We start from the raw sequence: 15,542 nt of genomic DNA, 5'->3' as shown, positions 1-15,542 counted from the left end.
GCTCAGTCATTTAGTGTATATAAACTTCTGACCCACTGGAATTGTGATACAGTGAATTATAAGTGAAATAATCTGTAATGTAAACAATTGTTGGAAAATGACTTGTGTCATCCACAAAGTAGATGTCTTAACCGACTTGCCAAACTATAGTTTGTTAACAAGAGATTTGTGGAGTGGTGAAAACAAGTTTCAATGACTCCAACATAAGTGTATTTACACTTCCGACTTCAACTGTTTATCTTTTAGTCTCTCTGAAATCAAATAATCTAGTGATGGATTAAACATATACATGGCTGTCATTGAACAACCCCATGACATGATGACATGATGAGATGTGGAAAATACACCAATCTCTTTCAGAAGAAACAATAAAGCTCATTTACTAACATTGATCTTCAACTTGTTATTTATTTAAGAACCTGTTACTGCTTCTGTACTGTTTAAACCTTTTCTCCAACTGCTTCTTACCCGTTGTGCTTTTTGTCCCTTCCTGCCTCCTGTCCAGGATGAGAACATCATGCAGTCCATGCATCTGTTTGACAACGTCATTTAGTGACACTTCCTGTGGGTGTGGCCTAAAGGACAGGGTGCCCATATTTAGCCTCACAGCCTCCACCCCTAGCTCCCCTCTATCCACAAACACAGACTCATTAGGGATGTCGGGGGTAAACGGTACCCCTCCATGGATCTCCACTCTCCTCCTACCTGGGAAGGTCAGACAACTGTTAGGTGTGCAATAGGTACACCTCCATGGGTCTCCACTCTCTCATCCACCTCTAGCCCATCTCTATCCCCCAAAAGAGACACCCCTACCTGGAAAGGTCAGACAACAGTTAGGGGGCTCAACGCCACGCCATGTTGGAGACCATATCACTCATTCTATATGACATCACATTCTCACTATGCAATAATGTTATTGATTCTCTAATTACTAGTTTGACAAAATGGTGGACTGTTATTCTTCTAAGGGCAAAAGGCTTTAAATGAAACAATAATCTCACTGCTTGGTCTGAACTTGTTAACTGTGAGATGTATTATTATCAATCATCGACATTGTTCCATTTCTCAATGTTCTGGGAGGGAATCCCCTGGCTGACAGAATTACCCACAACCCTCCAATCATCCATATTGTGTCCTATTTACCTCATTTTCAACAGAAATATGGTCTGTGTCTGTTTAGGTTTTTTTGTGTGTGACTTCTGGTTAAGCGCTTCCGGCTAATAGTTGGGAGCTAGCTAGCTAACTAACTCAGTATCGCTTCTCACAACTTTCCAAACATGGGGTTGCCACGGTAACTGTCAGAAACAGAAACTGTTCATGGAGCAGGAGTGTTTTGACCACCAAACTTTTTTTGAGGAGCGAGTGCAGTTGTGAGGCTCCTTTTGATTTGCACCCACCTTCTAAGGACGAGGAGTCTCTTTGGCTTTGGCTCAAAGCATTGCAAAGATGCTGTGAAGAAGTCAATGGAACTCAATCAAAACAATTAAATTACCATGGAAACGCATTGGGGAAAGATGCCATGGGGGAAAGATCCCAAATCTCCTCATTGCCCCCCAGCAAAATGAACCTACATTTAGGTGTGTTATTATTTACAGTATAGAGTATGTGTACTATGTTGTGGTAAAAATCAGAGTTTAATGCTTGTATGGATGTCAACCACAGGAGGTTGGTGGCACCTGAATTGGGGAGGACGGGCTCATAGTAATGGCTGAAGCGAAATCGTTGGAATGGTATCAAATGCATCAAACACATGCGACTGATGCCATTCCATTTGCTCCGTTCCAGCCTTTATTATGAGCCGTCCTCCCTCAGCAGCCTCCTGTGATGTCAACCCCAATGTTCAGGTCATCGTCACCAGCCACCGACATTAGTTAAAACTACTTTGACTACGCCACTGATTTCTGTATGCTAGCTATGCTACCAGCTTATATGAAGGTGAGTTAGCATTTATCAGTCACTCCTTCTAAACCTGAAAAGGTACAACTCCTAAATGATGCAGCAAAAACAGCCAAATAAATTCAAATCAGACTTTAGTAACCACATTGTGGGCCTGTTTAGAATGCATCAATCATGACGGATTGATGAATATACACTTTGTTATATTAAATATGTTGAATGTCTTCTTATGTCCCCCACGGTCTGCGTTCCATTGACCTCTTTTACAGCATCTGTAGTGTCTGCATGATGTGTGTTTTAAAAACGACAAGAAGTAATATTTAATGTGGTTGTGTGTGTACTGTATGAGCTGGAGATTACTCCTTCTGAAAGTGTCTGTGTATATTTTTGTACAGACATGATGTTGATGATGTCTGTACAAACCCAAATAGAAGTGAATAAACCACTGTTGCTATGCAAACAAATGTAAATGTTTTATTTGTAGTGTTGGAATATGCTAAACTTCGAACATTGAGATATGAAATAAATGATAGAGAAGAAGCCTTGGACAGGAAGAGTGAAAGAGACTCTGGGTTGTGTGTCAGAAGTTAAGGGTTCTCTGTGGGAAGACACATGGCTGTGGAATGTGTTGGGTGCAAGGGAGAAGAGCAACGGTTGAGATGGACGGTGGAGACAGATGGACATCTGTGGACTAGGGGAAGGAGGGATTGAGATAGGGAGACAAATGGACGTCTGTGGACTAAATAGGGGACTAGGAGGGGTTGAGATAGGGGAGACAGACGGACGTCTGTGGACTAGAGAAAGGAGGGATTGAGATAGGGGAGACAGATGGACATCTGTGGACTAGGGGAAGGAGGGGTTGAGATAGGGGGGTGGAGATCTGTGGACTATGGGAAGGAGGGGTTGAGATAGGGGAGACAGATGGACATCTGTGGACTAGGGGAAGGAGGGGTTGAGATCTGTGGACTAGGGGAAGGAGGGGTTGAGATCTGTGGACTAGGGGAAGGAGGGGTTGAGATCTGTGGACTAGGGGAAGGAGGGGTTGAGATCTGTGGACTAGGGGAAGGAGGGGTTGAGATCTGTGGACTAGGGGTAAGGAGGGGTTGAGATCTGTGGACTAGGGGAGGAGGGGTGGATCTGTGGACTAGGGGAAGGAGGGGTTGAGATAGGGAGACAGATGGACATCTGTGGACTAGGGAAGGAGGGGTTGAGATCTGTGGACTAGGGGAAGGAGGGGTTGAGATAGGGAGACAGACGGACGTCTGTGGACTAGAGAAAGGAGGGGTTGAGATAGGGAGACAGACGGACGTCTGTGGACTAGAGAAAGGAGGGGTTGAGATAGGGGAGACAGATGGACATCTGTGGACTAGGGGAAGGAGGGGTTGAGGTCAGGAGGTGAGGTCAGTTCCCTTAATAAGGGAGTAATCAGGGTTTAGTATCTGGTTACCTTCTTCCTGTTGAACCATAAGATGTAAGGATTGGAGAAAAGGAGGAGTGTCTTAAGTGGGATGTATATAACTGTGATGGTGAGAAATGTTTTGCTGTCTGAATACAGCTGTACAGAACCTTTGGGAAGAATTAAACATGTTTAAAGCTTCTCTAGTGTCCGTGAGTCATTTACTCTGAAAATAAGAACCTAACAGTAGTTACTGTATGTACAGTACAAGAGCTGTGATTTTAAAAGCTACTTTGAAGATACTGTTATAACAAGGTGAAAACAATGACAATGAAGATGAATCTGAACAGTTTATTAAACACAATCCACACTTAACAGTTTCCAGTATTTTGTATATTTATAAAAGCGATACGAGACGTTGCATCAGGACACTGAGGCAAAATATTACCATAAATGTGTCATAAAACCAATAATAAATGTATATGAACAAACCAAGTAAACATATATTATGTTTCATCTAACAGGACTGTATAATTTAATAGAATAGTACAGGACTGTATAATGTAATAGAATAGTACAGGACTGTATAATGTAATAGAATAGTACAGGACTGTATAATGTAATAGAATAGTACAGGACTGTATAATGTAATAGAATAGTACAGGACTGTATAATGTAATAGAATAGTACAGGACTGTATAATGTAATAGAATAGTACAGGACTGTATAATGTAATAGAATAGTACAGGACTGTATAATGTAATAGAATAGTACAGGACTGTATAATGTAATAGAATAGTACAGGACTGTATAATGTAATAGAATAGTACAGGACTGTATAATGTAATAGAATAGTACAGGACTGTATAATGTAATAGAATAGTACAGGACTGTATAATGTAATAGAATAGTACAGGACTGTATAATGTAATAGAATAGTACAGGACTGTATAATGTAATAGAATAGTACAGGACTGTATAATGTAATAGAATAGTACAGGACTGTATAATGTAATAGAATAGTACAGGACTGTATAATGTAATAGAATAGTACAGGACTGTATAATGTAATAGAATAGTACAGGACTGTATAATGTAATAGAATAGTACAGGACTGTATAATGTAATAGAATAGTACAGGACTGTATAATGTAATAGAATAGTACAGGACTGTATAATGTAATAGAATAGTACTGTATAATGTAACAGAATAGTACAGGACTGTATAATGTAATAGAATAGTACAGTACTGTATAATGTAATAGAATAGTACAGTACTGTATACTGTAATAGAATAGTACAGGACTGTATAATGTAATAGAATAGTACAGGACTGTATAATGTAATAGAATAGTACAGGACTGTATAATGTAATAGAATAGTACAGGACTGTATAATGTAATAGAATAGTACAGGACTGTATAATGTAACAGAATAGTACAGGACTGTATAATGTAATAGAATAGTACTGTATAATGTAATAGAATAGTACTGTATATAGAATAGTACAGTACTGTATAATGTAATAGAATAGTACAGGACTGTATAATGTAATAGAATAGTACAGTACTGTATAATGTAATAGAATAGTACAGGACTGTATACTGTAATAAAATAGTAATGTATACTGTAATAGAATAGTACTGTATACTGTAATAGTACAGTACTGTATACTGTAATAGAATAGTACAGGACTGTATACTGTAATAGAATAGTACTGTATACTGTAATAAAATAGTACTGTATACTGTAATAGAATAGTACTGTATACTGTAATAGTACAGTACTGTATACTGTAATAGAATAGTACAGGACTGTATAATGTAATAGAATAGTACAGGACTGTATAATGTAATAGAATAGTACAGTACTGTATAATGTAATAGAATAGTACAGGACTGTATAATGTAATAGAATAGTACAGGACTGTATAATGTAATAGAATAGTACAGGACTGTATAATGTAATAGAATAGTACAGGACTGTATAATGTAATAGAATAGTACAGGACTGTATAATGTAATAGAATAGTACAGGACTGTATAATGTAATAGAATAGTACAGTACTGTATAATGTAATAGAATAGTACAGTACTGTATACTGTAATAATAGTAAGTACTGTATAATGAATAGAATAGTACAGGACTGTATAATGTAATAGAATAGTACAGGACTGTATAATGTAATAGAATAGTACAGGACTGTATAATGTAATAGAATAGTACAGGACTGTATAATGTAATAGAATAGTACAGGACTGTATAATGTAATAGAATAGTACAGGACTGTATAATGTAATAGAATAGTACAGGTATACTGTAATAGAATAGTACAGGACTGTATAATGTAACAGAATAGTACAGGACTGTATAATGTAATAGAATAGTACAGGACTGTATAATGTAATAGAATAGTACAGGACTGTATAATGTAATAGAATAGTACAGGACTGTATAATGTAATAGAATAGGAACAAAATAGAAAAAAAGATTTAATGTTCATATATAATCTCATAAATTTGATTAAGTGTATATATTTTTTAATGAAAATTTCACTTAGAAATGTCTTTGTTTTTAAAAGAAAAGCACATTTTTTGTCCATTAAAATAACATCAAATTAATCAGAAATACAGTGTAGACATAATTAATGTTGTAAATGACTATTGTTGCTGGAAACGGCATATTTTTTATGGAATATCTACAGAGGCCCATTATCAGCAACCATCACTCCTGTGTTCCAATGGCACATTGTGTTAGCTGATCCAAGTGTATAATTTTAAAAGGCTAATTGATCATTAGAAAACCCTTTTGCAATTATGTTAGCACAGCTAAAAACTGTTGTCCCGATTAAAGAAGCAATACAACTGGCCTTAGACTCGTTGAGTATCTGGAGTATCAGTATTTGTGGGTTCGATTACAGGCTCAAAATGGCAAGAAACAAATAACTTTCTTTTGAAACTCGTCAGTCTATTCTTGTTCTGAGAAATGAAGGCTATTCCATGAGAGAAATTGCCAAGAAACTGAAGATCTCGTACAATGCTGTGTACTACTCCCTTCACAGAACAGAGCAAACTGGCTCTAACCAGAATAGAAAGAGGAGTGGGAGGCCCCGGTGCACAACTGAGCAAGAGGACAAGTACAGCATTGTTTATAAAACTGACCATAGATCAGCACTCCAACTAAGTGTGAATACAGTAGTCCTGTGTCTCAGTTGGTAGAGCATGGTGCACGGCTTCCATTCCCAATGGGGCCACCGGCATGTACAATGTATTCACACATAATTAGAAGTTCTGGGTTTGTTGTGTTCAGTTCTTCTTGGTTCTGGGTTTGTTGTGTTCAGGTGTTCTTAGTTCTGGGTTTGTTGTGTTCAGGTCGTATTGGTTCTGGGTTTATTGTGTTCAGTTCTTCTTGGATCTGGGTTTGTAATGTTCAGGTCTTCTTGGTTCAGGTTTGTTGACTGTACTGTAGAGAACAGAAGAGTCCTCCTCAGCTGCTTGTGCTGCCGTGGGTCTGAAGAGAGAAAAACAGAAATGAAACAGAATCTGCATCCCCAAAACCCTTCATATAGTCTTTATAGTGCATTACTTTGACCAAGGCCTATAAGGTTCTGGTGAAAAGTAGTGCACTAAATAGGAATAGGGTTCCATTTGGAACACAGGACAGTTCCTCAAAACCACCACTCTCTCATTATAGACATGGGAATCGTCTTGAGATTTCCATTGTTGGGTTTGTACTTTAAGGAAATGACATCACTAGTGGCCACCGAGGGTCAACTCTTTTGCTTATTGATGACGTCATGGTCTTCTCGTTCCAATAAGTAGCAGCATATGAATGAGCTGTAATCAAGAATACAGCTTGTTTACAACCAAATCTAAAACAAATGATATGTAAATAGGACGTTATAGAAGAGGCAGATTCTTTTTGCGAATTCACTCGTTTTTGAGAAACTATCCCCAACCATCTATTCACTTCCTCATCCTCGTTGTTCAGTCAGTGGGCTCCAAAAACACCCCAAAACATCCTTTTAGAAACTAAAAAGCTCTAAGTATTATATAGTGATGCATGTCTTTAGATGTTGTACACATGAAATGGAGTCATTCTGAACTTCATCCGTAACGTCATGTTCCATGTTGTTGAGACTTGAACAATGCTTCTCGTCCGTTCCAGCAGCCTGATACACTGAGAACAGAACAGATGGACGGAGAAACAGCAGGAGTCACACAAAACGGAATATAACGTTGTGGATAAAGTTCAGAATGACACAATGTCATGTGTACAACTGTTACATCTAAAGACCTGCATCACTATACTGAGATATTTATGTTTCTAAAAGGACGTATTAGGGGGTTTTTGGAGCATTTGTTCGTGTTTTTTCAGAGCCTCTGTACTGCACAACGAGGATGAGGAAGGGAATTTCTGGTTGGGGGAAGTTTCTCTAAAACAAGTGAAATCACAAAGGTGTCTGGACCCGAATACAACATAGCAGTTACATCAACATTTTTAATTTGGTTGTAAAAAAGCATACTTCTCCTTTAATGTGGTGTATTCATAATGCTCTATAATTGGCTCTATGTTGTTTTAATGTGGTGTATTCATAATGCTCTATAATTGGCTCTATGTTGTTTTAATGTGGTGTATTCATAATGCTCTATAATTGGCTCTATGTTGTTTTAATGTGGTGTATTCACTCTATATGCTCTATAATGTTTTAATGGCTCTATGTTGTTTTAATGTGGTGTATTCACAATGCTCTATAATTGGCTCTATGTTGTTTTAATGCTCTATGTTGTGTATTCACAATGCTCTATAATTGGCTCTATGTTGTTTTAATGTGGTGTATTCACAATGCTCTATAATTGGCTCTAATGTTGTTTTAATGTTTTAATGTGTGTATTCATAATGCTCTATAATTGGCTCTATGTTGTTTTAATGTGGTGTATTCATAATGCTCTATAATTGGCTCTATGTTGTTTTAATGTGGTGTATTCATAATGCTCTATAATTGGCTCTATGTTGTTTTAATGTGGTGTATTCACAATGCTCTATAATTGGCTCTATGTTATTTTAATGTGATGTATTCATAATGCTCTATAATTGGCTCTATGTTGTTTTAATGTGGTGTATTCACAATGCTCTATAATTGGCTCTATGTTGTTTTAATGTTTTAATGGTGTATTCACAATGCTCTATAATTGGCTCTATGTTGTTTTAATGTGGTGTATTCACAATGCTCTATAATTGGCTCTATTTTAATGTTGTTTTAATGTGGCTCTATGTTGTATTCATTCAAATGCTCTATAATTGGCTCTATGTTATTTTAATGTGGTGTATTCACAATGCTCTATAATTGGCTCTATGTTGTTTTAATGTGGTGTATTCACAATGCTCTATAATTGGCTATATGTTATTTTAATGCAGAATATGCTCACAGGGTGGCAGCACTGGGGAGGTTGAATTTCACAGCATCGTACTGGACATCCTCATCCTCTTTCTGGGGCTGAGGCAGCTGGACGGTGGAGTACAGAGGCACTTCCTGGTTTTTGGAGCGAGAGAAGTGGACGCTGGCGTAGTGGACATCATCCTGGTCGTATGTGGACTCTGTCTGTGCTGCAGTAGGGGCTGTGGACAGGCTTGAGACGTTTTCATACACTGGACTAGAGTCTCTCTGATGGGAAGAGGACAGACAACATGATGAGTAGAAATGATTCACAAAGCAATACAAATAATCTGATTGTAAGAGACTCACCTCTACATTCTCTGATGTGTCTCTTGTGTCAGAGGTGGATTTGGAGGCCTTCTTCCTGGTTTACACATTAATTCATACATTTATTATTGAACAAATCCATGAACAAAGTAAGTTCATAAAAAGGATTTGGAGTGAAATCATCTTTAAAATAATCTCTCACCTGAACCACATGAGTCCAGAGAGACAGAGGATGAGAACCAGAACAACCACTATGATTCCTACAGCTGCAGTCAGAACTGAGGTCTGTTTCCCTTCAATAAAATATAGATGATATGGGAACAACAGTAGAATATTTGTTAACTGATCTAATCTCAAAGTTTATATAATTATAAAACAAAGTTTTATAAGCTAAAGTATAATTATTCATATTAGTTTGAAACATAATTTTGTGTTGAAATATATAAGATGAAACTTCACCTGGTATAATGATCATCAGAGCTGTAGAGTTCCTAGATCCTCTTCTATTCCAGGCCTCACAGTGGTAATGTCCACTGTCCTTAGACTTGAAGTTACTGATGTTGTACATCTGTCCACATCCATTTAGAAAAGTCTCATTTTGAAAGTACCAGGTGTATTTGTCCACAAGTGGGTTGGCATCACTGCTGCAGGTCAGAGTCACTGAACTGCCCTCCACTATTTCACCAGAGGGACTGACTGACACTGAGGTGTTCTTTGGGCCGTCTGGTGGACAATATGTAACAACAGTGTTTTAAATTGTGTTTTACTTGTAATTGAAATATGAATTTAAATGTGATCATCTGATTAAAAGATGAGGTTGGGTGAACTTACACTGAACGTCCACAGACACAGAAGAAGAGTTAAGACGTCCATATTTATTCTCAGCCTCACAGTAATATTCTCCTCTGTCCTCAGAGATGATGTTAGTGATGCTGTACCTCTGTCCTGATGCTTTTGGGGAGGTTACGTTCTTCTTGTACCAGGTGTATTTGTCCACAGGTGGGTTGGCATCACTGCTGCAGGTCAGAGTCACTGAACTGCCCTCCACTATTTCACCAGAGGGACTGACTGACACTGAGGTGTTCCATGGACCATCTGGTAAAGGAGAATTTGTCAGACGGAAGGACAGTAGTATATTTACGACAGTAGTATATTTATGACAGTAGTATATTTATGACAGTAGTATATTTATGACAGTAGTATATTTACGACAGTAGTATATTTATGACAGTAGTATATTTACGACAGTAGTATATTTATGACAGTAGTATATTTATGACAGTAGTATATTTATGACAGTAGTATATTTATGACAGTAGTATATTTACGACAGTAGTATATTTACGACAGTAGTATATTTACGACAGTAGTATATTTACGACAGTAGTATATTTATGACAGTAGTATATTTACGACAGTAGTATATTTACGACAGTAGTATATTTACGACAGTAGTATATTTATGACAGTAGTATATTTATGACAGTAGTATATTTATGACAGTAGTATATTTATGACAGTAGTATATTTATGACAGTAGTATATTTACGACAGTAGTATATTTACGACAGTAGTATATTTACAGTAGTATATTTACAGTAGTATATTTACGACAGTAGTATATTTACAGACATATTTATGTAGTATATTTACAGACAGTAGTATATTTATGACAGTAGTATATTTAGTATATTTACGACAGTAGTATATTTATGACAGTAGTATATTTATGACAGTATATTTTATGACAGTAGTATATTTACGACAGTAGTATATTTATGACAGTAGTATATTTATGACAGTAGTATATTTATGACAGTAGTATATTTATGACAGTAGTATATTTATGACAGTAGTATATTTATGACAGTAGTATATTTTATGACAGACAGTAGTATATTTATGACAGTAGTATATTTTATGACAGTAGTATATTTATGACAGTAGTATATTTATAAATGATATGTAATGTCAACAATAAATGATCTGTTAAGTCAGAGAAATATCTAAAACTCTAACTTACACAAAACGTTAATACAATTAATAAATACTCATTTGGAGAAGTTGTACTTCAGGACTACTTCATTTAGTTATAACTGTTTTGCCACCTTCTCATTCAAACACTGATCTGTACTTTACTCACACTTCACATCCATGTTAATGGTCCTAGACCTGTCTGTCCCCATCTCATTCTGGGACACACAGTCGTACTCTCCAGTGTCAGATGACTGGATTTGATTGAAGACATGCTGTGGTCCTGTCATACTCTGATAGTCACCTCCATTCTTCTTGTACCACCAGGTGTAACTCTGGACAGGTGGGTTGGCATCACTGCTGCAGGTCAGAGTCACTGAACTGCCCTCCACTATTCCACCAGAGGGACTGACTGACACTGAGGTGTTCTTTGGTTTATCTGATTTAAAAGACCAAATGTTTTGTCAAAGTAATATTAATTATAAAAACATATATTTTTGTTCTGTAATGATTGATAAAGTAAGACGTCTCTTTAACCTGAATACATGATACTTGCTAAGTAGAATTCTGTACTATTGTAATGTACTCACACACTGTAGGAGAGCTGAGATCCTTGTGTCCTTTTACAGCACAGAAGTAGCTGTCTGCATCCTCACTGCTGATGGAGTACATGGGGGAGGAGACACCTTGTACATTCTGTCCGTTCTTGTACCAGATGTAGGTGGGGGTGTCAGTCAGAGTACAGGTGGTGATACAGGTCAGTGTCTTCTGTCCCTCTGCAGCAGGAGTCACCTTCACCTGCAGACCTGAAACAATATGTATAAAACCACATACACCTCTGTGTTAACAGGATGGTTCATATATTTATCCTGTAATTCATTATGATTTATAGTTGTATCATACAGGGCAGTATTACCTGTGACAGACAGAGTTGTTCCTGGGAAACTATGACCCCAGTCAATGTTGTATGTTTTAAAAGTGAAGCGATACTCAGCTGAGTCCTCCTCTCTCAGATCTGAGATTCTCAGGGTGAAGGGACCTCTGTATGTTCCAGTGTATTCCACACGACCTACATACCCTGGGTCAGTGGTTAGGTCTTCAGGGGTCGACTTATCACTTCTAAACCAGAATGATGATGTGGTGGAATAATAACCAACATCAGTACAGGATATGTCCACTGTTGACCCCTTCAAGACACAGATTCTCATCTTATTGTAATTCACTCTGTTGCAGCTCTGACCCTGAACACCTGAAACATAATGACAAGAGGGCATGATTTACACAGTAGAATATTGCGCTTCAGTAATCGTGTGATAGTTTTGTTAGACAACTCTGAAGCTGTTTTGCAGACAAAATAATTATATATGAAAAGTTATACTAGAATACTGAGTTAAATTCTCACTCACACACTGCAGGAGAGTGGAGATCCTCATGGCCTTTTACAGCACAAGAGTAGCTGTCCACAGCATCAGGGTAGACTGAGTAGGTGGAAGTCTTCACAGTTACTATCTGTCCGTTCTTGTACCAGGTGTATGTGGGGTTACCAGTCAGAATACAGGTGGTGCTACAGGTCAGTGTCTTATACTCTGAAAACTGTTCAGGAGTCACCTTCACCTGAAAACCTAAATGAAAGGGGAGTAAAAACAGATTACATCGTTTAGAATTAAAGATTAATTTCCTGACTCTTCAAAACTGTATAATGTTCTATGCAGTGTTACCTGTGACAGAGTACATACATCTATGACAATGTCTGTAATTTCTATGTAATGATGAATATGGAACTATTACCCTTCTCATTGACCTTAAATGACTGATACTTCCTAAGTAGAATCCTAGTTTCATTCAAACTCACAAACTACAGGAGAGTGGAGCGCCTCGTGTCCTTCAACAGCACAGGAGTAAATGTCCACAGTAGAATCCCAGACCATCAGCATATTACTAGAGTGTTGTTGGGAAGTGGGCTCATCTAGACGTTGTCCGTTCTTGTACCAGATGTAGGTGGGGTTGTCAGTCAGAGTACAGGTGGTGATACAGGTCAGTGTCTTCTGTCCCTCTGCAGCAGGAGTCACCTTCACCTGCAGACCTGAAACAATATGTATAAAACCACATACACCTCTGTGTTAACAGGATGGTTCATATATTTATCCTGTAATTCATTATGATTTACAGTTGTATCATACAGTGTAGTATTACCTGTGACAGACAGAGTTGTTCCTGGGAAACTATGACCCCATTCAATGTTGTTTGTTTTAAAAGTGAAGCGATACTCAGCTGAGTCCTCCTCTCTCAGATCTGAGATTCTCAGGGTGGAGTGACCAGTGTATCTCCATGTCTCTTTGTCAGGGTACTCCACACGACCTGCATATCCTAGGTCTCTTGTTAGGTCCTCAGGTGTCAACTTATCCCTCCACCTAGATCTCTGTTTAGGACTAAACCAGAGTGATGATTTGACTGTATCATAACCAATGTCATAAGTACAGGATATGTCCACTGTTGACCCCTTCAAGACACAGATTCTCCTCTTGGTGTAAGTCACTCTGCTGCAGCTCTGACCCTGAACACCTGAAACATAAAGAGGACATTATTTCCACAGTGGAATCGTGAGCTTCACTAATCTAAAGTAGTTATTCCATCCTGTCTTGTCAAAGTGTTGCAGTTTGGTTAGACAACTGTGAGGTCTGTTCAGCAGACAGAAGAGTTATACTTGAAAAGTGAGCTTCAGTAATCGTGTGATAGTTTTGTTAGACAACTCTGAAGCTGTTTAGCAGACAGAATAATTATATCTGAAAAGTTATACTAGAATACTGAGTTGAATTCTCACTCACACACTGCAGGAGAGAGGAGATCCTCATGGCCTTTTACAGCACAGGAGTAGCTGTCTTCATAGTTACTGTAGACTGAGTATTTGTACTGGGGGGAGGTGCTCTCATCTAGATGTTGTCCGTTCTTATACCAGATGTAGGTGGGGTTGTCAGTCAGAAAACAGGTGGTGCTACAGGTCAGTGTCTTATAGTTTGAATACTGTTTCGGAGTCACCTTCACCTGCAGAGCTGGAGTAGATCACAACATTAAAACCCTGAATCACCTGTTCTATAGTTTAATCACATGATGCAAGACATTCTCAAACTCATTTAATTCTTAAATCTGTTTCATATATATAAATCCAATTTCTAGACCTAAATGGACAGTAGATATTAATTCAACAGACGAGCAGCATAAAGCATGTTACTGTACCTGTAACAGACAGAGTGACTCCAGGATCACCAGTATATAGAATGTTACTGTACCTGTAACAGACAGAGTGACTCCAGGATCACCAGTATATAGAATGTTACTGTACCTGTAACAGACAGAGTGACTCCAGGATCACCAGTATATAGAATGTTACTGTACCTGTAACAGACAGAGTGACTCCAGGATCACCAGTATATAGAATGTTACTGTACCTGTTACAGACAGAGTGACTTCAGGATCACCAGTATATAGAATGTTACTGTACCTGTAACAGACAGAGTGACTCCAGGTTCGCCAGTATATAGAATGTTACTGTACCTGTTACAGACAAAGTGACTCCAGGATCACCAGTATATAGAATGTTACTGTACCTGTAACAGACAGAGTGACTCCAGGATCACCAGTATATAGAATGTAACTGTACCTGTAACAGACAGAGTGACTCCAGGATCACCAGTATATAGAATGTTACTGTACCTGTTACAGACAGAGTGACTCCAGGATCACCAGTATATAGAATGTAACTAACTGTACCTGTAACAGACAGAGTGACTCCAGGATCACCAGTATATAGAATGTTACTGTACCTGTAACAGACAGAGTGACTCCAGGATCACCAGTATATAGAATGTTACTGTACCTGTAACAGACAGAGTGACTCCAGGATCACCAGTATATAGAATGTAACTGTACCTGTAACAGACAGAGTGACTCCAGGATCACCAGTATATAGAATGTTACTGTACCTGTAACAGACAGAGTGACTCCAGGATCACCAGTATATAGAATGTTACTGTACCTGTAACAGACAGAGTGACTCCAGGATCACCAGTATATAGAATGTAACTGTACCTGTAACAGACAGAGTGACTCCAGGATCACCAGTATATAGAATGTTACTGTACCTGTAACAGACAGAGTGACTCCAGGATCACCAGTATATAGAATGTAACTGTACCTGTAACAGACAGAGTGACTCCAGGATCACCAGTATATATAATGTTACTGTACCTGTAACAGACAGAGTGACTCCAGGATCACCAGTATATAGAATGTTACTGTACCTGTAACAGACAGAGTGACTCCAGGATCTCCAGTAATATTTCCCTCTGTTACTGTACCTGTTACAGACAGAGTGACTCCAGGATCACCAGTATATCTCCATGAATGTAACTGTACCTGTAACAGACAGGTTCTACACTCCAGGTGATCACCAGTTATGAATGACCACTGGGATACCTGTAAGAGCAGACAGAGTGACCCCTTCCAGGATCACAGATACTCTAGAATGGTAACTGTACACTGCCAACCCAGACCACTGAAACACAGGATCACCAT

The 15,542-nt window shown here is 38.2% G+C and overlaps 1 protein-coding gene across 1 annotated transcript in view; it reads right to left on the bottom strand.

Moving 5' to 3' along the window:
• Nucleotides 1-5,594: 5,594 nt before the first annotated feature.
• The window catches only part of LOC118371350 (B-cell receptor CD22-like), a 50,880-nt gene continuing 40,932 nt past the window's right edge, over nt 5,595-15,542 (bottom strand). The window contains exons 8-13 of the mRNA XM_052528056.1: nt 9,828-10,091; nt 9,456-9,719; nt 9,199-9,289; nt 9,039-9,093; nt 8,722-8,957; nt 5,595-6,802 (exon numbers count right to left, since the gene is read on the bottom strand). Of these exons, the coding sequence (XP_052384016.1) occupies nt 6,691-6,802; nt 8,722-8,957; nt 9,039-9,093; nt 9,199-9,289; nt 9,456-9,719; nt 9,828-10,091 (1,022 nt within the window). The 3' untranslated portion in view covers nt 5,595-6,690. The remainder of the gene's footprint in view (nt 6,803-8,721; nt 8,958-9,038; nt 9,094-9,198; nt 9,290-9,455; nt 9,720-9,827; nt 10,092-15,542) is intronic.

Source organism: Oncorhynchus keta, chromosome 10 (assembly GCF_023373465.1).
Source record: "Oncorhynchus keta strain PuntledgeMale-10-30-2019 chromosome 10, Oket_V2, whole genome shotgun sequence".
Lineage (NCBI taxonomy): Eukaryota > Metazoa > Chordata > Actinopteri > Salmoniformes > Salmonidae > Oncorhynchus > Oncorhynchus keta.
The sequence above is the reverse complement of the archived record's forward strand: the minus strand, read 5'-3'. Positions and strand labels throughout refer to the sequence as shown.